Source organism: Gymnoscopelus braueri (genome assembly GCF_963280865.1).
Source record: "Gymnoscopelus braueri genome assembly, chromosome: 23".
Lineage (NCBI taxonomy): Eukaryota > Metazoa > Chordata > Actinopteri > Myctophiformes > Myctophidae > Gymnoscopelus > Gymnoscopelus braueri.
Window position 1 is genome coordinate 42,500,550 of NC_137625.1, and position 24,036 is coordinate 42,524,585.

The 24,036-nt window shown below is 41.9% G+C and overlaps 1 protein-coding gene across 9 annotated transcripts in view; it reads right to left on the minus strand.

Moving 5' to 3' along the window:
• Positions 1-1,976: 1,976 nt before the first annotated feature.
• mybpc1 (myosin binding protein C1) overlaps positions 1,977-24,036 on the minus strand; it is a 58,991-nt gene continuing 36,931 nt past the window's right edge. For 8 of the 9 annotated variants that reach the window (XM_080420755.1, XM_080420753.1, XM_080420754.1 and 5 more), the window contains 19 exons: positions 23,698-23,822; positions 22,351-22,456; positions 21,754-21,920; positions 21,330-21,495; positions 20,164-20,270; positions 19,900-20,036; positions 19,456-19,615; positions 18,709-18,813; positions 18,021-18,209; positions 16,469-16,603; positions 15,757-15,924; positions 15,117-15,205; positions 14,821-15,016; positions 14,247-14,386; positions 12,851-13,010; positions 10,466-10,602; positions 9,620-9,806; positions 7,503-7,541; positions 1,977-2,118 (listed from right to left, as the gene is read on the minus strand). In XM_080420755.1, the coding sequence (XP_080276881.1) occupies positions 7,522-7,541; positions 9,620-9,806; positions 10,466-10,602; positions 12,851-13,010; positions 14,247-14,386; positions 14,821-15,016; positions 15,117-15,205; positions 15,757-15,924; positions 16,469-16,603; positions 18,021-18,209; positions 18,709-18,813; positions 19,456-19,615; positions 19,900-20,036; positions 20,164-20,270; positions 21,330-21,495; positions 21,754-21,920; positions 22,351-22,456; positions 23,698-23,822 (2,494 nt within the window). In that variant the 3' untranslated portion in view covers positions 1,977-2,118; positions 7,503-7,521. The remainder of the gene's footprint in view (positions 2,119-7,502; positions 7,542-9,619; positions 9,807-10,465; positions 10,603-12,850; positions 13,011-14,246; positions 14,387-14,820; positions 15,017-15,116; positions 15,206-15,756; positions 15,925-16,468; positions 16,604-18,020; positions 18,210-18,708; positions 18,814-19,455; positions 19,616-19,899; positions 20,037-20,163; positions 20,271-21,329; positions 21,496-21,753; positions 21,921-22,350; positions 22,457-23,697; positions 23,823-24,036) is intronic. The other variant, XM_080420752.1, reaches the window with a different exon arrangement.

A 24,036-nucleotide genomic window follows, 5' to 3' on the forward strand; every position in this document is an offset into this window, starting at 1 on the left:
ATGATATGCATGTTGTTTGCTATGGTTATTTGCTCATGAAACTGTACTATTGACAGTGGATTTGTGCTGTGTAGCCAAATGTTCTTTATTTCTTTCCTATTATTCCTTAATAACATTCCATTGTTGTCATAGGCTATTTTCCCTTCTGAATTTGTCTCTCTGACATACAGTCACAGTGTGATAACATCTATACAATATTGACTTTATATATTGTAAACAAGCATAATAGGACTAGTTGCTGTTGAACAATTATGGTAAAACTGGGATTTACACAGAAATAAGAATCGCAATTTCGCAAACAAAAGTGTTTTATTCCATGATGGGTCATACTTACAAAGGTAAAAGCATGCACACGTGAATAGTCAGTTTATTTGAGCCTCAAGTCTCGAGAAATGTCATGCACAATGTGAAGACTGATGGTAAAGCCTCCAAATCATGGATTATTTATTTATCATGACATGAAAACCTTTTATTTCCTCCCAAGAAAAGAAATGAAATCAACAAATATGTCAGTGACTCGTAGTCAAATCAATACATTCAGTTATCCGAAATCGTCAGTCCAATCCTTTAACCACATGAACCCTAGCGATTCTATTTCTGGGAGTAAACATTTGGCAAAAATAGCCGATCTACAAGCTCACAACGCGATGCATCTCAGCGCGTTGTGAGCCTGTAGATCGGCTATTTTTGGCAAAGATATTTGGTGTAGAGGGAAAAAAGCAAGGGGCCTAGTTTGGACCCCTGGGGGACTCTGGTCAATGAAGTATACAGGGTTCAAGTGGTTCATTCTTCCTGCCATAGCACATTTCAAAGTTATATTTATTATATTGCATAACATCATACAGTCATCAAACATTTAAAGACGTTTCCGCTCTCCTTTCAGACAAATATATTACCTCCAACAAGCACGCTCAACCAAGGCTAAACTGTCAGTACTGTAGGTAAGTGTTGCGGTGACCTATACATAAATTATATATACGTTTGTATTATTTTATTTTTGTACACTCAGTATTTCTAGCCAAAGCAATGCCTACAAGCATCTGAGTCTGTCAAATACCACAGGGTAACAAATCTGAATGTGAACCGGCTGTTCTATAGCAACAAGAACAAGCCCCAAACCTGAACACAGCAAGCCACAGCACAGAGCAGTATACTCTCCCACACCCACACCCACACACACACACACACACACACACACACACACACACACACACACACACACACACACACACACACACACACACACACTCTTCCATGTTTTCCTCTGTCTGTCTGTCTGTCCATCCATCCATCCATCTGTCTATAATAGAAAGAGAACGTGACGTCACACCATTGAAAGTAATAGCTGAAAACCTCACAAGATGGCGCCACCTGTCCATTGAACTCAATGAACATATGGGCAAGGCGGTTGCTAGTTCTAAATGGGGCCTGTCACGATCATGACATTTTATTTGAAGATTTATTGTCGTATAAATAATTGTCAATTAATGATTTAATTGTGTTTTTGCCATTGAACATCAGAACATAAATAAACATTACATCTCCGTTTTCCTTTTAGACTTTGCAAGCAAAACTTGCACGGGGCAGATATGACAAATAACTTTAATATACAAAGAAATTACTGACAATGACCGGTACCAATAATCAAAATAAATAATGTACTACAGCCAAAACAGGCCTGCCGCCATTAAATGGTATGGTATGTGAAAAAAGAAATAGGGTAAATAGTCGATTTACAAGCTCACAATGTGTCGCATCACAACACGTAAGCTTGTAGATCTGCTATTTCCGCTCTTTTTGGAAACGACTGTAAATCTATGAAACTCTTTTCAACAGATGAATTTATACAGATGAATGGAAACGATTCTCGAGTGATTATGCAATGATAGTGACATCCATCCATCCTTCCATCCATCCATCCATCCATCCATCCACCGCCCTCTGACCCCAGGTAGGTAGGTAGGTAGAGTGGAGCTCTGAGTTGGAGGCAGGCAGTGATTTGTTGGGTTGGTTTTTACTTGTCCAGCTCGCAGCAGGAGGCCTTGGCTTCGTTCATGTACTTATCAATGAGCTGCATGGGTACGCCTCGCTGCATCAGCTCGTAGAAGGTGAAGCCACCTGGGGGACAGGGCAGAGGACACACTCTCTCATGATGCTGTCTGGCTATAGGGGGACATGGGCGCATGCAGTCCGGTTCGTTTTGTAAACGAAACGGAGGGGAGGACGGGACAGGACGTTTTCGTAACAACGTAAGCCCTATACAGTATACCGGTGGTGTAAAGTAACTAATTACATTTACTCAAGTACTGTACTTGAGTATTTCCAATTTTCAGTACTTTTACTTCTACTCCACTACATCTCAGAGGCAAATATTGTACTTTTTACTCCACTACAATTATTTGAAAATTTAGTTACTATTTACTTTGTAGATTTAGATTATTATTACAAAACATACATTAACCACTTCAGCCCTAGGCCTATATACATTTCGGCCATTTGAAAATAGCAGATCTGCTAGTTTCAAAGGATTTTTATACTTTTGAAAACTTGGGACATTCTGCATAATGAGTACTTTTACTTTTGGTACTTCAAGTGCATTTTGATGCCAATACTTTTGTACTTTTACTCAAGCACATTTTGAATGCCGGACTTTTACTTGTAACAGATTATTTCTATATTGCAGTATCGATACTTTTACTTAAGTAAAACACTTGAGAACTTTTCCCACCACTGCGGTATACTCCTTTTGTACGACAAAAAAGCGAAAACAGCCGGCCAACAAGCTCACAAAGAGTGCCATCATCACACACTGTGAGCTTGTAGATCTGCTATTTTCACATTGAAATATCTTGACAACCAGGGTTGACGCCAGGGTTAATGTATAGTTAACAGGTTTTTAATTAACGTGTTGATATTATCAAACATAAATATTAACCATATCAGACAGTCTACATTTCCCAAAAGGAAATGCATGCGTTTAATTCAGTCGGACCCGAAGCAGCGATGAAACATACATCCCCACCGGATATAAAAATGATTGAGCAGAGGGATATCAAAAGCAGATGACAGTATAGTAAAGTGACAATGTAAGGACTTTTAAGACCTTTTTAATACCTAAAAAAATAAAGAAAATAAATGAAATGAAAAAAAGACTGCATCATCACTGCATCAAAAGTAATCAACAAACTATACTATAAAAACTGGTCAAACATTGGCCAAATTGTCAAATAATATAAGAAAGAGGCAAACATTGAAAATAGCTGATCGGCTATTTTCACAAAATGTTTCTGTGGAACCGAGTCAAACTAAATGTAATACAATTCCATGTGCTTGTCAGTTCACATATGATTATTTTGGGGGGGTCCCCAGTTGAAATATGATTATTTTGGGGGGGCCCAGTTGAAATATGATTATTTTGGGGGGTCGTGACCTGAAAAGGATGAGAACCACTGGATTAGGCCATGAAAGTACCTTTACTCAAGTGCAGTTTTGAGGTACATTTACTTTACTTGGATATTTCTGTTTTTTTTTTATTCTTTAAACTTCTACACCACTACATCTCAGAGGTAAATATTGTACTTTTTATTCCACTACAGATTTAGATGAACACAAAACATACATTAACCACTAAAGCCCTATTATATACTTCAGCTATACAAAAATAGCTGATCTCCAAGCTCACAACACGTCGCAGTTGTACACGTTGTGACGTTGTAGATCAAATTCTTTTAAGATATGCTATTTTTACTTTGGTAGTGAAAGTATATTTTGATGCCAATATTTTTTTACATTTACTCAAGTAAAATTTTGAATAGAGGCCTTTTACTTGTAACAGAATATTTCATATTGTGGTATTGATACTTTTACTTAGTAAGTAAAAATAAATCTGAGTACTTCCACAACTGGAGAAGACACCATGGTCAGGTACACAGCTGCAACTAATTACTTACACTATTCATTAATAGGCCTTTTTCATAGAAGCCATATTGTCATAAATAGTTCAGTGCAATGTTACTTCTTTCACAGGTTACACCACAGGTAATTACACAGGTAATTAGGTCAAACAGAGCTCGCCGGAAAGACTCTGCAACACTAATCTGAGTTCCCAGAAGTTCTCGCATAAAAACGGGAAGGGCGATTGCTACACTAAATGGAACAGAGCCATAAGAAAGTAGTATCATTGGTAAGACATGTGAAGGAAGTAACATTGCACAACTATTCATGTTAACATGGCTGCCTTTGAAAACATCAATTATTTAGTTAATCTGATTAATTTAGACCAGGGGTCTTCAACAGGGGGTCCGGGACCCCTAGGGGGTCCTCAGAGTTACTACAGGGGGTCCGCCAAATCTTTGTGTGATATGATTTCTTTTTTCGCATTAACCACTTGAAAGAGGTATAGGTGTAGAGGGAAAAAAGAGCAGACCAAGTAAAAAAAAAGGTTAATCTGAAACACAATTTGATTCAATATAGAGGGGGTCCCTGCTTCATCTCTCTCTCAGCTAAGGGTTCCTTGGCCTGAAAAGGTTGAAGACCCCTGATTTAGACCATAAAATTGTCAAATGAAGTAGTAAAGTATTAAATTATGATAGATGCTCACCACAAGTCATCTAAACCTAAATAGAACAAGACCTTTTAAATGAAGAAGAGATTTAAATAGCGCATATTAGACATGTGTACTGCACTTGATACATCACTGAATGCAATTATTCTATTACTAAAAGTTAATTAATTGTCTCTCAACAGTTAATCATTTCAGCCCTCGTCAAGGCAAACAGAATGTGAAAGTCAACGGGCTAATGTGGTCAGCAGCGGCAGCAGGAAACCAGCAGGTCGTCAGTAGAATGCATGTACACGATGCACAGGTAAGCTGCTCAGTTAGCAAACACTCTGAACACTCATACAGGTGTTTTCACTTTCCGGTACTCTTCTTTACAGAATTTAAACTTTTTGTGTTTTTGTGTAAATGAATGCCCTGTTGTCATCATACAAGAGTGTTGCACAAAAGTAGCAAATCCATTGGAACACAGGTTATTTTTTTAGGTTTGGACATTCAAGGTTTCTCTGGCATCTTGCTGATTATAACTCTAGTCAGGTTGAAGCTGGGTGGAGCTAAGCTGACATTTTTTTTTTTCACAAAAAAACTTAATGGGCCAAAACATTTATTATTACAACGTCAAGTGGCCTTCTCTTAGAGATGCTGACACTAGTGTGAGGGAGCTGTCAATCAAACCTAGTTTGTGCCCAACTGCCCGCCCACAGAGCCCTGAGAAGAGGATGTAATCATGCTAGAGTGAAAAGTTCTGTATGAGTGTTCAGGGTATTTAAAGGAATACTCTGTTTTTCAACTTGTATCTCCATGTCTTTATTGGTCGGAGAAATCATCAGTCCATGGTGCTATAAGTCCATCATCGCTCTCTCTGTATCAAAAGCCCCACAGGTTGTCAGCATGTTGAATTTCTCAGAAATCTGAAACTGGAGCCATTCTCTCCTCTGCCACTAGGGGCCACTTGGGACAATGGCCTCGAGAACGGCCTTGCAGTTAATTCTTGGTGTTGTAGGATCAACAACGGTTATTTGTATTTTCACAGCCTACAGTATGTCAAATTAAAAAATATATGTTTTTGCATCGATTGACACCACAAAGTTGATTTAATTCTACTGTATGTAGGGCTGATTTTATCGGATGATAATAGCCTATCACAACTTTTTAAACAGAAACTGTGTTTATACATAGGCTACATAGAATATTGATATAGTATACACTGTAGGGTGTAGGCTATATAAACACATTTTCAGGCAGTTAAAAAGTCCTATATTGATATGTTACATCAACTAGGATTTTTCTTTAAAAATATTGTGCCTCAAAATCGGGCTCCAGTTCTATGGGCTAAATACAATCTTTGTCCAAGATCTGTGCAATGTCCACTTGTCCAGATCAGTCTTATTATGCCATTGCTCAATAATTCCCCCATGTAGTCCGTGTCACTGTTGACCCCTACTGGGTTGTCGTGGAGAGGGTGTAGTAGACAACCACATGTCTCCTTTGACACAGACACACATGACGTCTCCAGCCTGCTGACAGTGAGGAGTTTCACTGGGAGGATGTGTAGGGTGTGCAGAGGAACACTCTATCCCTCCCAGTTCCACTCCCTGCTGAACATGCACCCCGCAGTGTTGATTTCGCCGACTAAATCTATGATGAAAAATGTTCGTCGACTACATTAAGCTACGATGACTAAAACTAAGACTTAATATATTGACAATTTTCGTCAACAAATAAAATGTTAGTGAGAGACTAGTGGAGAAGATATCCAGTAGAACTAAAAGACGAGTCATTTGGTTTGGTTGCGCTCGGGTGTTGCGCTCTGAAAATAGCAGATCTACAAGCTCACAACGCGCCGCGCTGCAACGCGTTGTGAGCTTGTAGATCGGCTATTTTCAGCATGCAACCAAGTGTAAAATCAATCATTACGACGCCATCAAGGCACCGCCAAAATACATTTTAGTTGACTAAATCAACTGTAGATTTTGTGATATAATCTTATAATATTTAGTTGACTAAAACTAGACAAAAACTGAAACATTTCAGATGACTGAAATATGACTAAATCTAAATGGAATTTTATTCAAAAGACTATGAATAATATATAATAGTGTTCTTTGGAGCGCCCGGCCATGCCGGATGCACACTACAGTGGAGCAATTCTCCACAGTGATGGGCGGGAACTTCAATTTCTGCACCACCCGAACGCCGTATCAGTGTCACCCATCTGATAAATATCTCATGAATACAGCATACATCATAAATTACAAACCAAGGACTAAAACACTCTGTGTTAGCTTGTCCAGTTTAGATCTTATGTCTAAAATCCACTGCAAGGCATCCAGGAGAAACAGAGCATGTAGAAATCGCTTGATACCAGAGTCTTCCCCGAATGTTGCTATTAATTCACGGCTAAGATCAGAGCGTTTCTTTGAGGGTTACTCACCTTAGATACGTGGCGCAAGTTACTGTACATGAGAAACGGTCTGTTATCAGGCCACAAGCATGCAGTTAGTTCACATCAACCACACCTGCTGAAATATTTGGGAAGAGACAGATGTTTGTTATAGCCGGCCAGCAAAGCAGTTAGAGGAAAGTCATTCCTTTTTTCTTTTTTTCCTGTGGCTTTGTCCTGGGACTTTGAACTCAGAGACATGCTACAATTAGACTTGGGCAGTATCTAATGTTTTTCTCACCTTCATAACTTCATTTCACATGGGGTATATGGTATATGATGGTATTTGCGTAAAAAAGCCTACAATGCTGTATGTCTGTCGGTTAAATGGAAAGAGGAGCATTTGTATTTTTGATGGCATTGCAAATTATACCATCGGGATGTCTAAATACCCTGATATACCGTAATACCGTGATACCACCCAAGCCTATAGCTACAATACTGACAAGATGCATAATGAATGACATAAGCTTCATATGCCAAAACCATATGAGAGCTTACCTTGGATGACAACATACATTCACAACTCCTGTGTTTGGACTGGGGGAGAAAGAAGAGAAGATGTTAACACAATGTTTACATGAAGGAGTTATATGTGCCTTCCAGGGAGTACTGTCAGGGTTATTGCTGAACTCTTTTACATGAGGAGTTATAACCACATCTCAGGAGGTAGAGTAGCCGTCCGGTTCGATTCCCTGGCGCCTCCTATGGCTTCCTGTCAAAGTGTCCTTGAGCAAGACGCTGCTGAACCCCTAACTGCTCCCGGTGAGCAGGTCGGTTGCCTTGCAATGGTTGCCTCCACCATTGATGTGTAGGTGTGTGCGTGAATGGGTGAATTTAACACAGATTTAGCTTTGGCGAATGGGGCTACAGAAATGCAGACGATTTACGCTGGCATCTGCTGAGTTTAAGATGGAGTTATAACATCATTTACCCCACACGGAAACCAAATACAAATGATGCTTTCTTATGCCTATTTAGTTTTGTGTGGTCACAGACCTCTTGTGTGTGTGTGTGATGTGCAGTGACAAAGTGTGTGACACTGTGTAGGTAATGACAGAGAAGTGTCTGGATGTGATGAGACATGCTGCAATAGACTCCAGTTTTTTTCACAAGTGAAACACATCTAGAGGAACTTGTGGGGGAAGTTCATTTGTATGCACTGCACACAAATGAATGGATTATTGTGTCAAATTCTCATATAAGGCCAGGTACTACAGGCAAATGTAATTTTTTAATAAATTTCTTTTGATATGTTGCTTCTAAAACATGTAAAATTCAATAACATGCACACGTTTACTAGCAATAACAGATATAAATAATGATTAGACTTTGTAACTAAATGACTAGTTGATTTTCTGAAAATGACATTTTGTACACATGCTGAGTTCGCCTGCCTCATAATAATTAGCTACATAATTCTGCATTTCGCTTCCCTCTTGGGTTACCTATAATTTTTAATCCGGGGTTTTTCGCTTCCCTCTTGGGTTACCTATAATTTTTAATCCGGGGTTTAATGGTGTTTTGTCATTTTCATTACATGTGGTATTATGTCTTACAAAATAGGCAACAATCTTGTTTTTAACATGTGTAAAGACTAGTATTTTTAACACATTTAAATGAAAGAACAATATTTTGACAAATGCCTCAGTAGATTACCATCCAATTAGTTATTGATTACATTAAAACAAGCCAAAAAGTTAATCTACTAAAGAAGGTAAAAGTGACCTTTTTTATAATTTAAATGATTGTGTACTATTTTTACATTTTTCAATCTCACAGAAAGACATGACTTTTTGGCCTATTTACCTGTAGTACCTCCCCTTATAATGATGAAAAGTTCCCGGATACTTACGTGTCCAATGCCTATGTTTATGCTCAGGCCTATACTGGAGAACACAGCTCACTACTGTAGGCTGGGGCTGGTTTCACAAAATGTTTCTTCTCTTTTACACAGTTACTAGGGATTGATTTAAACCAGGAATGCTTGGCGGTCTTTGAACACAAGAAAGCAAAACTTCAGAACGCATATGAGGGAATTACTGCAGTAGTTCTCAAAGTAGGGTCCGGAGACCTCCAGGGGTCCTTGAAGTGGTTCCAGGGGGTCCCCAGCAAAAAAATTTAATTATACGTAGCAGCAAAATCTGTAATCCTATATACTGTACATAGACCTTTTGAAAATAGCCGATTTACAAGCTCACATTACGTTGCATCGCGACACCTTGTGAGCTTGTAGATCAGCCATTTTCAAGAAACCTTGAAAAAAATATATAACACTTTAACAACACATATCCTGTATGGGGTCCCTGGCACAAAAAAATATCTGCTATTTTTTAACAGCCCAAAGTATAAAATATGGTTAAAGTTGTTAAAATGATTGTGAAGCTATATAAACTCATTTTGCTGGGGACCCCCTGGTATCCCCCCCAAGGACCCCTGGGGGTCCCCGGACCCCACTTTGAGAACCAATCCTGTAAGAGACACTGACAGACTGTGAGAAGGCTTTTTGGGGAAACCAGCCCCTCTCATCCAGAGAGACACCACCTCCTCCTCCTCCTCCTCGTATACCACAAGAGAAGAATAAATCAAAGCGCACACACTTCCCAATCAACACTGACCTTTGACCTCCAGCTTGCAGTCCACCTGCGCCTCCCCCAGGTCGTTGATGGCCTTGCAGGTGTAGACGCCCCCGTCGTAGGGACTGGGCTTCCTGATCTCCAGGGTGCACACCCCCTGGTTGCTGAACATGCGGTAGCGAGGGTCATCGATGATCATGATCTTGTTCTTCATCCAGATCACTTTAGGCTGGAGGCACAATAAGACACAGATTCTAACAAGAGAGCTAGAAGTAGGTTTTGGATTTTTAAGTGTACAGACAGTGGTGGAAAAAGTACTTTTTTTTACTTAAGTAAAAGTATCAATACTGCAATGCCGAAATACTCTGTTACAAGTAAAAAGTCCAGAATTCAAAATGAACTTTAGTTGAAGTACAAAAGTATTGGTATCAAAATATGCTTAAAGCACGAAAAGTGAAAGTACTTATTGTGCTGAATGTCCCATTTCTGAAGTTCAAAATGTAAAAAAAAATATATTTTGAAAATAGCAGATCTACAAGCTCACAATGCGTCACAGTGAGCTTGTAGATCGGCTATTTTCAAATGGCCGAAATATTTATAGGGCTAAAGTGGTTAGTGTATGTTTTGTAATAATAATCAAAATCGACAAAGTAACTAGTAACTAAAGTTTTCAAATAATTGTAGTGGAGTAAAAGTACAATATTTGCCTCTGTGATGTTGTGGAGCAGAAGTAAAAGTACTGAAAATTGGAAATACTCTGGTAAAGTAAAAGTACCTCAAAATTGTACTTAAGTACAGTACTTGAGTAAATGTACTTAGTTACTTTACACCACTGGCTCTACCTGTGGTCTTGTCACCTACATTTGGGCTCCATCTCTGTCACCTTACCCGTGGGTTGGCACGAACGGCGCAGTTAAGTGTAGTGTTGTAGCCGGCGATTGCAAAAGTGTTGATGAGCGGCTGGGTGAACTTGGGAGCCTCTTTGAAGTCGTGGTCGGTGTACTCCGGTATTTTGAGCTGCATGCCTGCGAAGGGAAGGATAGAGGAAGGGGGTTGTGCTGCATGATACGTGCGCTTGGCTAGAAGTATCATGGACAAGGAATGTCCCATGTGATGAGAGAAAGACAACGGTGCTTTATTTATCATCAGTTGAGACAGTGACATCATAACTAGGGGTGGGGAATCACCGGGGACCTCACGACTTGATTTCTATTGCAATTCTCTGGCCACGGTTGGATAAGATCACGATTCTTCGATATGTCATGCTTCTGCGATTCATTTGGATTTTTATAAACACTCACTTGTATTGACTGCCATAAAAAAAAGTTGCAGTCTTTCAAAAAACTTTAATTAAACATTAAACCTGTTTAGTTGATCACTATAAATGTACACTAAGTGGCTTCTTTAACACTTTTTCAAAAACATTGTTTTAATTTATTTTATATTTATTTACAGATTATTAAATATTGTGCTCTCTGCTGAGCTATGAACTGAAGTTCATGTAGTTGGCCAGAATGTCAATGTCTAAAGAATCGCCATTCTTGGTGTCAACTAATTGATACAGGTTGAGACAAAAAGAATTGTGATCTTATGCTAAATCGATTCATTCCTCCACCCCTAATAATCATACAAGGAGAAGCCACAATCATGACATTTTAAGGCCAGTCCACAACCAATGCAACTCCTTGAAACTCCTTAATATCATGCAACCAGTGGTGGAAAGTAACTACGTACATTTACTTAAGTACTGTATTTAAGTACAATTTTGAGGTATTTGTACTTTACTTGAGTATTTCCAATTTCCAATACTTTTACTTCTACTTTACTTACTTCTATTGTTATAATTGCAATTAATGAATTAATTGATTTAATAGTATAATAAAATGTAATTACGTTTTGACATTGAACATTGGAACTTACATTTTAATGTTTTACTTTTAGGCTTCGTAAACAGAAATTGCACAGGCAAATATGACATAAACCTACATATACTGTACAAAGCCTATTACTGAAATATACAAGGAAATGACACTGGTAGTAATAATCAAAATAAATCCACAACCACAGCAAATCATGCTCTTCACTGGCATGGACCATGGGCACATTCATTCATGCAACTGTTTTCGTACAGATGAAGGATTATGCAAAAGTTCATTGTGATTAGCTCAAATAATTGTGATCAGGTCATTATGTAATAATAGTGACAGGCTTAGTGACCACTTTTGTAGCCATGAGTCATTTAAACAGGAGCCCAAAGAAAAGATAGGCTCACATTGTGTGCTGCCAGTCTGAAAGTGATGAGTCAGCTATCGTAAATACATCAACAAATCAAACGGCAATGTGTATGTATGTCAATTTAGTGTTCCATAGTTGTGAGCTTGTATATCGGCTATTTTTGCCTATAATGACGTGACCAAAATGGAGACACCATTGTTACTACCAATTTCTTAGTAGTCTGGGAGGCATTGCGTCGGAGCTTGGACAGCAGGGGCGCAGCCACTGCGTTGTGATTCAAATCAACAGCCAATGAAGAAAAGGGGGCGGGATCCACACGCAGTGGGTGTTGCATCTAAATAGGATCGACGGGAAGCAATTTCCCCTTGAGAAATTGCGGCCGCCATTGTTGTGTACTGCTGTTTGCCTCTCGTCGGACTTTTTAGACGAGTTGCACAGCTCTCAGACCGGTAAGAGGCGTGTCCGCTCAGATTCTGAGCGTAAGCTACATCCCGCCCACAAATACCAGGGCTCTGGCCCAGAAGTTCCTCGCCAGAGCTGGCGAAAACTTCTGGGAACTCAGATTAATTTCTTAGTAATAAAACTCAAAAGTTTGTTTTGGTGTGATGCCATTATGAGTTGATTCACAATGTGTCTCTAATGGGGATCCTTTAATAAACATAAACTTAATTCATGGATATTTTTTTGTTTTTGTCGCATTCCTAAGCCAATAATTTGATGAACAGCGGACCGGTAGGCAGCGGTTCTGGGAGGAGAGACAAAGGAAACTCTTTGTGTCTCCTACGGGAACCGCTGCCGGTCATCAAATTATTGGCTTAGGAATGCGACTAAAACTAAAAAATATCCATGAATTCAAGTCTCCATGGGGTGACTAATCAATAGAAAAAACGTCATTTTGGGGGTGAACTATCCCTTTAAGCCCTATTCACTTCAGTTAATTATGGACTGTTAGGGTTAGCTGCTATGGGACAGACAGGACATACTGCCATGGGACAGTGACAGACAGGAATGCCGTGGGACAGACAGGACATACTGTACCTTCTTTAACGATGAGGGCGCTGTCCTTGGTCTGAGTTGCACACTCACTGAGTCCAACCATGTTCTCAGAGTAGATCCTGAAGAAGTATTCGTTGCCCACCACCAGCTCTGTGATGGTGATGCATGTGCGATGGTAGTGCTCGATGCACGTGTACCACTCCTGTGACGCAGATCAAATGGAATATGGTGATAATATGGCAATACATTGTAGAGATTATAAATTTAAGGGGGGTCAACCGATATGTTTTTTTTCCAGGGTGGACTGGATATCATATGATACAGATTAGGAATGTGACTGAGGGGAACAGCCAATATTGTGTAAATGAACATACGGTATGTTTGATTTAAAAAACAACCACATTTGAACTAGCCTGGGATCAATACCTTTTTCGGGTGTGTGATCCGGTCGGGAGCGGAAGCAACCCTATATGCCTCACCCCCAAATAACTCCGGCCGCGATCAAGGAAATTGTAATTTTAGGGCCAATATAAAATCCTTGATGCGGCGTAGTTTAGCTTATTTTTAAAATACAAAATAAATATAAATGTGAGTGTACTTTCCGGAGACTATTTAGACTAGTCTACCTTTGTAATCGATTCAGCATTTAAATTGGGGAACGAAAACAAAGCGGCTCCGCAAAACCGGAAGCAGCAAAAACCGGAAGCCGGAAGCTTTTTTTTTTTCTTTTTTTTTTTGACGTGGCCTAGACCGGATCACACGGGCCATTTAATAACGAATACCAGGCTTTCCTCCGAGGTGGAAAGACTGGTAATGAGAGGTTACATTTGAACTAGATTAAAACATGTGGTGTTCTTGTTTGGTGAAGGTGGGTGGGGGGGGGGGGCATCCAAGAATATGGACAAGAACAAATGGTGATAATTGGTCAACCTAGTCTCATATAAAGTGAACAGATTCTTGGCCATCAAAATCAAAAAAGATTTTTCATTGGCTAAAAATGAATCCTCCCCCAGAGTCCCTCTGCATTTATTGTCCATCTATTGAGCCACTGTTGCCAACATTTCAACTTTGTCTTTGGATTTAACAACTTTTCAGAGCCCTTTTGGTGACTTTATTTCATGCAATTTCTGCTCCTCTCTGCTCTCGTTACGTCTCTCCAGCTCACGGCTGTAGATAGAGAGACGGCTTTGGCCAGCTGGCATTTTGCCCAGCACTCCTTCCAAGTCCTTACATTGTAGACGAACTTGGGCTACAGTATTTGTGTCAGGTTGAAGGACATAGCCTATCTAGTGATGTCTAGGGCTGATCACAGTCATCAGATATGTCAAGCAGGTTGTCAGCAGGTTTCCTACTAGCCTCGCGTGGCCAGACAATATCACCCTGAGGCCATTTTCTTTTTGCAATGGCAGATTCGTCTGGAACCAGGCTAGTTTCCTACCATGGTCTTCTTGTCTGCTTTCTGAATGGTGTAGCCCGTTATGGGGCAATTGCCGCTGTCTTTTGGGGGAGTCCAGTCCAGAGCTACGTTTGTTCCCCAAGTCTCTTCAATCTTCACACACTGGGGAGGTCCAGGCAGGTCTAACAACCATTTAAAAGACATTATACAAACCGTTTTGACTTGCACAATGAATTATTTTATCTTATGGCTCTTTTCGACTACAAGAACTAAGCGAACTGTGCTGTGAGACGTACTTCATGGGTTCTTTGTTTCCATGCACTATGGCTCGGTTTCAGAACCTAATTTGGGCCCTGCTCAGAACTCAGAAGTCAAAAATAGCCGATCCACAAGCTCGTCGAGTTTTCACTTTTCTTGTTATGAGCTTATATTTAAAAAAAAAATGTCATACCTCCCTCTTCAAGGGTGTTTCTGGTTTAAATGTCAACATAAACAAAAGACCATCACAGAACCTTATGGTTTCTGGAAGGTTTCTGGTTATGGAAGGTTCTGGGTTACCCTTCATAGTCAGAAAAGAGCCATTAGTAACTGGTAGGGGCTGTACCCCTTCACTCACCTACTATCTGAATATCAAGGATGGCCGTGTCATTGTGGTTCTCCACCTGCACCGACATTTCGTACTTCCCAGAGTGACTGCGTTCTACCTTACGGATGAAAATGATGCTGTCGCAGTCGGTGTTACGGATGCTGACGTGTGCCTGGTCGATGGGCTGCCCTTCTTTCAGCCAGCTCACCTTCGGCCTGGGTTTGCCCTAGACGACATGCAGAGAGAGCGGCACCGGTTCAGTCGTCAGTGCAGAATGAACGGTTGCCATCTTGGGCGGCAATGACTGACTTCTCTAATAGCCTTACCAGAAATGGTACCACAAGATTGACTGCTTCTCCAACTTTACGAGTGTACGTCTGCTTCAGGTGTCGCGGGATGCGAATCTTGGGTGGTTCTGAAGGGGAGATAGGCCAGGTGGTGTGTGTGTGTGTGTGTGTGTGTGTGTGTGTGTGTGTGTGTGTGTGTGTGTGTGTGTGTGTGTGTGTGTGTGTGTGTGTGTGTGTGTGTGTGTGTGTGTGTGTGTGTGTGTGTGTGTGTGTGTGTGTGTGTGTGTGTGTGTGTGTGTGTGTGTGTGTGTGTGTGTGTGTGCGTGCGTGCGTGCGTGCGTGCGTGCGTGCGTGCGTGTGATAAGGGAAGTGTTTGTCGTTATTTTTGTTCAAACAGGACAGCAGAGAGACTTTGAAACTGAGCAGAGAGAGGGGGGAAGCATGCAAGATGCAGGTGTTGCAGTTATGTGGTTTAAGCATTAGGGAATCGTTTTTTAACATGATATCTACACAAAAGATATTGCAAAAGACATCAACAATGTTAAACCTTTTTTTATAAAAGGTTTATACTTGTAAGGACAATACTTGTCCTTGCGACCTTGCGAGACCATTCATAACAACAATGGTGGCTGTCATGAGCATCATAATGCAGTGGTTAGTGACGTCGTTCAGAGCTCACCGATAACCTCTTTGACAAGGATGGAGTGCTGAAGCGTCCGCGGAGAGCTGGCTCCAGCTGCATTCAAGGCGCTCACACGGACCAGAATCTTGGCCCCCGCAGGGAGACCAGTGATGGTGAACTTGGTCTTATCTGTCAGCACCGAATTGGACACGATCCAGTCATCAGCTGTGGGGGAAGAGAGTGACTAGGCTCAGTGCAGAGACAAACATTTTGTGGCAAATACAAAATACACATTTAGTCTTCCATAGATGGACAGTACTCTACAGCAGTGGTTCTCAAACTTTTTCATGTCAAGGACCACCAAATTGACACTTATTAGCCCGCGGACCCCCATTTGAATAGATATGCCAGGGATCCCGATGCACCTATAGGATCATTAACGCTGCACCCACGTCTTGTTTCAGAGCCATGCCGCAAGCATAGAAACAATCAAATCTGTTCAGAGGCGGGTAATGAACAACTCATTGCTGTCAGTTGGAAACCTTTCATGTCCAAAACGGTTCCTTTTTTATTATATTTTTTTAAAACATTTTTAATGAAAATAGCCGATCTACAAGCTCACGACACGTTGCATCCCGACGTGTTGTGAGCTTGTAGATCTGCTATTTTCACTACTTTTGAGCGACACTGATAATTTATGGGGAAAAACATAAATCCCGACAGCAGCAAAACGATGAAACATGAAACGATGGGAGTGGGCGTGTCTCACTTCCTTCGATGCAGTACTCCACGAGGTATCCGTCCAGACCCGCCGCTCCGATGGTGTCGGGGGGACGCCACTTCATGGTCACTGTGTTGTCCGTCACATCGTCCACCACCAGCATGGTGGGCTCACTGGTTACAGCTGATGGGAAATGGAGTTCCAAACACATCACCGTACATTCAAGTACACAATTGTTCTCTTTACAGATAAATATATTTATATAATATAGGACCCCCAGTTTGATATGCATTAGGCCACAGGCCTATATATATATATATGTATATATATACAGTATATATATAATATATGTCCAAAACAAACCTTTTTCATTTCACAAACATTTTAAAATAGTGAAAATAGACGATATTTTCACTACTTTGGTGCAACAATTAATTTATGAAAAAACAGAAAGATTTCATGGAGATAGGAGGTTTCTGCCTGACAGCAACGATAGGCTATTATACTATACTGTAATGTAAAGCCATTACTATAGTGAGTTATGGTGAAGTGAGCAGTCTATCTCTCCCTCTCTCTGTGTGAGAGGTATGTGTTCAATCTGCTCATCAGATCTCATTAGGGCTGGCTCGTGCTGTCTATTCTTGTATTGAGGAATCGTATTTTTACTTCTCCCCAATGCTCCCCGACAGTGCCTGCCTGATCTCCTAAACCTCTAATCCGGAGATGATTTGGCAGCCATTATAAAGGCATATTTAATATCTTCCAAAGCTCCTGCGTGTCCAGTGGAGGTCACAGCGCTTTTAGGAGTGTGTGTGTGTGTGTGTGGGGGGGGGGGGGGGGGGCATGCGGTCCGGGGGGCTAACAGCTGCTCTAGGGGGTCCCCAAGGGTAGACATGTACACATGCAACCAGTGTCAAGGGCCCACACTTTTAATGTTTGGCTTCATTAATACAAAACAGTGGGACGGATAAACTGTATGTTGTCTTGCGTAAGCACCCTAATGCTTTACTGGGCACATCGGTAGCATAACGTCGTATTGACCGCGCCGAAAATAGCCGATGTTCAAGCTCACAACGTGTCGCAGGTGCCACGCGTCCTGAGCTTGTACATCGGCGCTATTTTCCATGTCCGTGCGTTGCCGGCATACGATGTATAAATCGAGCTTAACAGTGCAGGGTCGAAAGGGCCAGTCGGTTCAGTTGGGGGTGAAATCAAGTAGGCAGATGGGTAGTCTCGCGTAGCCAGACAACTATTCCACAATCTCCGAATGCTATACTGGAACTACACCTCCCGAAAGCAGAGAAAGGAAGCTTTGTCATTTACGTTCACGAAAATATGTTTTAAAATATATTTGAATTTCCATTTCTGATAAGCAGCGAGCTATATAGGCTTCGATTATTTTGATTTACATTGGGACATGGGACAAAATGTGCGTGACTGCAAAGACGAAACGGAAGCGGGGAGAAGGCGCGACATCCGCTTTACTCCCGGTTCGTTTGTCAAAGCTTCCGTTGCACAGGCTGTATGACCGAAGCATTCAAAAATTGTGTGAGTCAACAGTCTACTGCTCGATTGACTAGCAGGTGGGTGTTTGACTCACCGAGGGGAATGAAGGCTTTGGATGGCTCGCTGGGCTTGGACACGCCGATGGCGTTGACGGCGAAGATCCGCACCTCGTACGGCACTCCCTCGATCATCTTCTTGGGTTCGAACGTGATTTCTTTCACCAGGTCAAAGTTCAGCCTCATCCACCTGGAGCTCTGCTTCTTTTTTCTCTCGACAAAGTAGCCTCGATTGGGAACGAAGATTAAAGGGGATTTTGCTTTTGTTTAGTTCTTTCTTACTCGGGCCCTATTTGTAGGTTCTTTGGACTGCAAACGAAGGGTGGGCTTTTAAATTTGTTTCGCGAAACGTCCGGAGGGGCAAGCCAGTTATTCAAATATTTTTGTTTGTTTGTTTGTATATTTGATGTTGTTTTTACTGACAGATGAATATAGACATTTGCCTGTTTTAGGAACATCATAATAATAATAATGATAATAATAATGGCATAATTTGAATTGCCCCTCGAAAAACGTCCCGGAGGTGAAAAAAATCACCAATTCTAATACCATTTACTTACAATCAAATCAAAGAATAATAATAAATACAATCAAACTATAAATAAAGTTGGATTTGATTTGATTTGATACACCCACCCTTCATTTGTGGTCCACCACACAATCTAAAAATGCAGCATGCAACGGTTATGTGTAACTTCATCAAGAGCTGTCTTATTAAATATTTACCTAATATTGGTGAGCCCCCGTCATAGAGCGGAGGTTCCCACGTCATGGAACACCAGTCACCTCCCACCACGGGGACCAGGGGGGCTTCAGGAGGGTCTGGGATGTCTGCACACAACATAAGTACAGGCCAATGACGTCCACCTGTCCGCTTTAAAGAAGTGGCAACCAAACTTTTTTGCTCGAGTCGAGACCCAAAGGAGAAATTCGATGTCTCCCCGGCCGGGACTCAAACTAGTGAAAATAGCTGATCTACAAGTTCACAACGGATCTGCGTACATCTGCTATTTTCACTACTTCTAAAAAGTTTTATTTTTTATGGATTCTTATGGGGGAAAAAAAACTATCAGAACATTTTTGCTTTAGTTTTTTCCCTTTTGAAATAATTACTTACATTTTTTATCCCACGATTTTGTAACCCTATTTTTAACCCCCAATGCCAATTGTCTATGTAATCCTGGGCACTACCTTCCCTCTGCCAACCTAGGGAGGCCAGGGCCGAGCTCATGCCTCCTTCAATGCATGAGAGCCAACTGACCTTCTTGTCACCTGACAGGGGGGAGTTTCCCTGGTTGGACGTAGCGCATGGAAGGAACACGTTATTCCAACCAGTTCCCTTCCCCTCCATCAGGCGTCCCGGCTGGCCAGGGGGAGGCAGAACAAATTGTTTATAAAAATGGGTCCGCGACCCAAAAATGGGTCCCTACGCAAGATGAAAGGTGAAGACCCATGTTCGGATGTGTGTCTTACCTACAACCTTGACCTTGACACCAGCTGTGGCCTCTCCAGCCTCGTTCTGAAGGACTATCTTGTAGTTGCCCGTGTCCTCCCTCTCCGTCACATCGATGGTCAGGCTGGTCTGGTCTCCATATGTCTCAGCACGCACGTGATGCCCTGAGTCCAGGATGACCTAAGAACGGGCCGGTGGACGTGCAAGTTCATTGGCGCTGCGTGAGGCAGCTGCCTTTTCCAGAATCTCTGTGAGTTTTAGCTTTTTTTTTTGCATCACATTATGCTGCTGTAACACCTTAATTTCCCTTCGAGGATCTCATCTCATCGTCACGATTCTCAAAATACACAATTTGATTCGACATTTTCGATTTAAACCTTATCGGAAAAAAAGATAATTCTAATCATGGTGGCTTTTGTAGGTTTTGGAACCTCAAGCTCTTGATCTAAAACCAAAGCGCTCACCCTCTCTCCTTTCATCCACACCACCCTGGGTGGTGGTTCTCCACTGATGGGGATCTCCAGGCGCAGCTTGTTTCCTGCCACGATCACCACCGTGTTGTCTGGGAAGTTCAGGCTGTCTAAGTACACCTTTGGAGGATCTGTGGGCAAAAGATAGGCTTAGCAATACTGGATGGTGCACAATATGGTGTAAAACAGGGGTTCCCTATGACCCTGTTTTGGAAACACTGGTGTAAAAGATGCTGTTTGTAGTGATAGTTCCCATACCAATGATGTGAACTTTGCAGGAGAGGCTCTGTGAGTATCCCTCAGGTACAAACGTGTAATCTCCCGCATCGTGAAGCGAGGTCTGCTCGATTTCAAGCCGGTGGTTCCTGTAGAGAGAAGATAACCGTGGTATATACACACCTATTTATTTAGCGCCACTGGGCGTACAACATCATTTCAAGATGTCAACCTTTTGTACACAAATGCTATAAGATATAGCACATATTTCCCCCCCACACTATGCTGATCTCACATCAGAATCTGCAAAGTTTCCCTTTAATCACTGTTGCAGTCTCAGTCCGACATTTAACAAAGGAAACAAATGTCATTCCAGGTCCTTAAAAGAACTATAAGAATGTATTCCTCATAAAATTGCGGTATCAACCAGTTGGGAGGCAGGAACCACAGACTAGATCAGTGTTTCCCAAACAATGGGTCGGGACCCTTTTTTTATGGGTCGCAAGTATATATTCCTTTTTTTCTCCGCTTTGTGATGCGTTGTGAACTTGTAGATTGGGTATTTTCACTATTTCAGTCAGATAACTCACGAATAGATTGAACCAATATTATCGGCCGAATATATATTGAACAAATATATAGAATGAGAATACAAGTGTGGATGTAATATTTTATCTTGGCGTTCAGGCTCTGCTATATTTTTCTCCCTGCTCAGCACAATTTAGACAACCAACATTAACCATTAAGAGCAGGGAGATAGATATATAATAACAACCCCCATGGGGAACAGACCAATAGCAGAGCCCACTGGTGGTGCTGGGGTGGTGGTGGGGGCAAACGCAGCATGACAACAACAATAACACACAAGGGGAAGGAACGCAAACTTTAGGTGAGCTTAAATAACCCGCCCGATTGGACAGCTGATTGCCACGTCAGTGAATGACGTATGGGTCTTGCATGACGCTGTATACAGCCACATATTAATGCGCATACATGTAACCTCTCGAGTGTATGCTGCCTGAACTAACTCGCAGGCTACGTATCATTTTTTAAATAGTGCTTCATAATGTGTTTTTGTATGTTTGGGTCAGGGTGACATACCAAATCGGTCTCGAGCTGAAAGGTTTGGGAACCCCTGAACTAGACGACACTACACAGTCAAATCAGAGTCGGACACTGTGGATGCTGTGTGGAGAGGAAGGTCATACTTGTTTCTGTGTGTGATGTTGATGCGGTCGTTGGGCTGGATCAGTTGTCCGTTGCGGTACCAGCGGCCCGGGACGATTCCTGGGTAGATCTCACAGTGCATCTTGAGCGGCTGGCCCAGCATCACAGTCATAGGCTTCAGGTCCTGGAAAATCTTCAGTGGTTTCACTAAACCAGACGAAAGTATGAGAGAGTGAGTGAGTGAGTGAGTGAGTGAGTGCGTGCGTGAAATGGGCTGGTTAAAATCAAAGCAGTATGTAAACAGGGATTTGTGCATAATTAAGACCTACAGTAAAGGGCTGTCCACACCTTTAAACCTGTGAAGTCACAATAAAGTTGATTCTGATTCAGAATTTATAGATATAACATTCTTGGTGTGGACGAGCATTATGTGCAAAAAGACATAGAACGGTAGATGCTACATACGATCCACTTGGACACGAGCCTCAGAGGTTCCTCCGGTGGCCATGAGGGAGTAATTTCCCGTGTCCTCCTTGCTGGCATCGTCTATGATCAGGTAGTGCTTGGTTCCCTCACACTTCACACGGTAGCGGGAACGCACGCCTGTCGGAACCTCAACTCCATTCTTCATCCTGATGGTTGGTGTTGGGTTCATGAGCACATTCACTATACTCACATAAACCACTTACATTACTCACAGTACATGGTGGGGAAGTAACTGGAGTAGTGTGGTGGTGTTTACCTGCAGAAACACATTGGCCTCTCTCTGTATTTTGGTGTTTTCACTGTTTGTTTTGGTTGCCCAAAAACCTCTCCGTCTACCAAAACAAACAGTTCCAGGCACTCCCAGCTGAGAGGAGACCAAGGGGCAGGTGTGTGTGTGTGTGTGTGTGTGTGTGTGTGTGTGTGTGTGTGTGTGTGTGTGTGTGTGTGTGTGTGTGTGTGTGTGTGTGTGTGTGTGTGTGTGTGTGTGTGTGTGTGTGTGTGTGTGTGTGTGTGTGTGTGTGTGTGTGTGTGTGTGTGTGGGGGGGATAATAATACTGAAGCTTCTATTAGTCCTACCATTTCACTTGAGCTCCTTCTTCTGACACTTCACACTCCAGCTCAATCCTCTCGTTCACTGTCGTCTTCACAGGCTCAATGTCTCTGACGATCTTCACCGGCAGCTCTGCACAATGCAGACCAAGAAGGTTAGAGGAATGCAAGAGGAACTATACGGGTACATGTAAAAAAAGATATATATATATGTTACAGGGAAATTGGCATTCCAGGGAAATTGGAAAAGGAGGGCTTGTTTTTATCACCCACCCAGGCAATTCTGTATAACCAACACTAGAGGGCAATGAATGCAAGCGTGTGTGTGTGCGTGTGCATGTGTGCGCATGCACACATGCACACATGCACACGCATGTGTGCACATGCACACCTACACATGCACACATGTGTGTCGTTGTGGACACTGGATAGTAACCATAGACTGTAACCCATGAAAAGATCTATTCTCCCCCTATCGGTTCACAACTCGGACGGCACTGATTCGACCTTCGGCCGGTCGGCGCGGGCACTCGCGCCTGGAGGTGCGAGGGCGCGCCTCCTCGGCCTCAAGCTCTGCGGCGCGCCTCCGTCATGGACAATAACTATTATCACGTGTGCGTGTGAACGCGTGTTCAGCGTTCCCCTAGCGTAGCTTCCTGGTTGCTATGTGGGGGGGAACAACAAAAGCCAGGTCCGCCTCGCATCAAAGCCCCACCTCGCGCCCGCGCCTCCTCCTCGCAAGCCTCGCGTAAAAAACCTTGTATCGAAAAGTCCCGCCTCTTTCAATTTCCCTGGAATGCCAATTTCCCTGTGACATATATATATATATATATAGTGGAAAACTTCATATATTGTTGATCCATGACACAAATCAAACCTGCATAGCAAACTAGCAATTGAACACAGGCCTGTCACAATTATTACATCATCGTCTAATCGCAATTATTTGAGATAATCGCAATTATTTTTGCATAATCGTCATAATCGTTTCCATGTTGAAAAATGTTCAAACATTTTCAAACTGTATCAAACATCTTCCAAAAATAGCAGAAATAGCTGATCTACAAGCTTACAACACGTCACTTTGTGACGTGTTGTAAGCTTGTAGATCTATTTCCGCAATTTTAAAACATTTTTTATATAAAATTATTAAATGTGTCAGTGATGTCTTTGTATATTTAAGTTATCTGTCATATCTGGCCTGTGCAGTTTGTGATTATGAAGCAAATTAAAAAATATATATGTTTCAATGTTCAATGCCAAAAACACAATTCAATCGTTAATCGCAAATATTTATGTGACAATTAATCGTCGACTTAAATTTGTAATCGTGACAGCCCTATTTGCACATAACAGACTAATTAGTGTTTGTACCTTTGACAAACAGCTCGGTGGTACACTTCTCGTCTCCAGCGCATACGGTGTAGGCGGCGTCATCGTTCAGTGAGCAGTTGTTGATGATCATAATCCTCTGTGTGCCCTTGTGCTCAAAGATGTACCTACAAGCGACCAGGGCAATTCACCATATTAACACGGCGGCCATTTTGTTCTTACATCACACTCGGAGGTTCAGAGTGTGACGTAAGAGTGAAAAATGTCATGTGCATATAATGGTCAACTGATTACGAGACTAGGCTCCTATAAACCATGTCTCGTGAAAGCAATATTTTGTCGCTGTGGGGTAGAAACCTTGTATGTCCAAAACGGTTACTT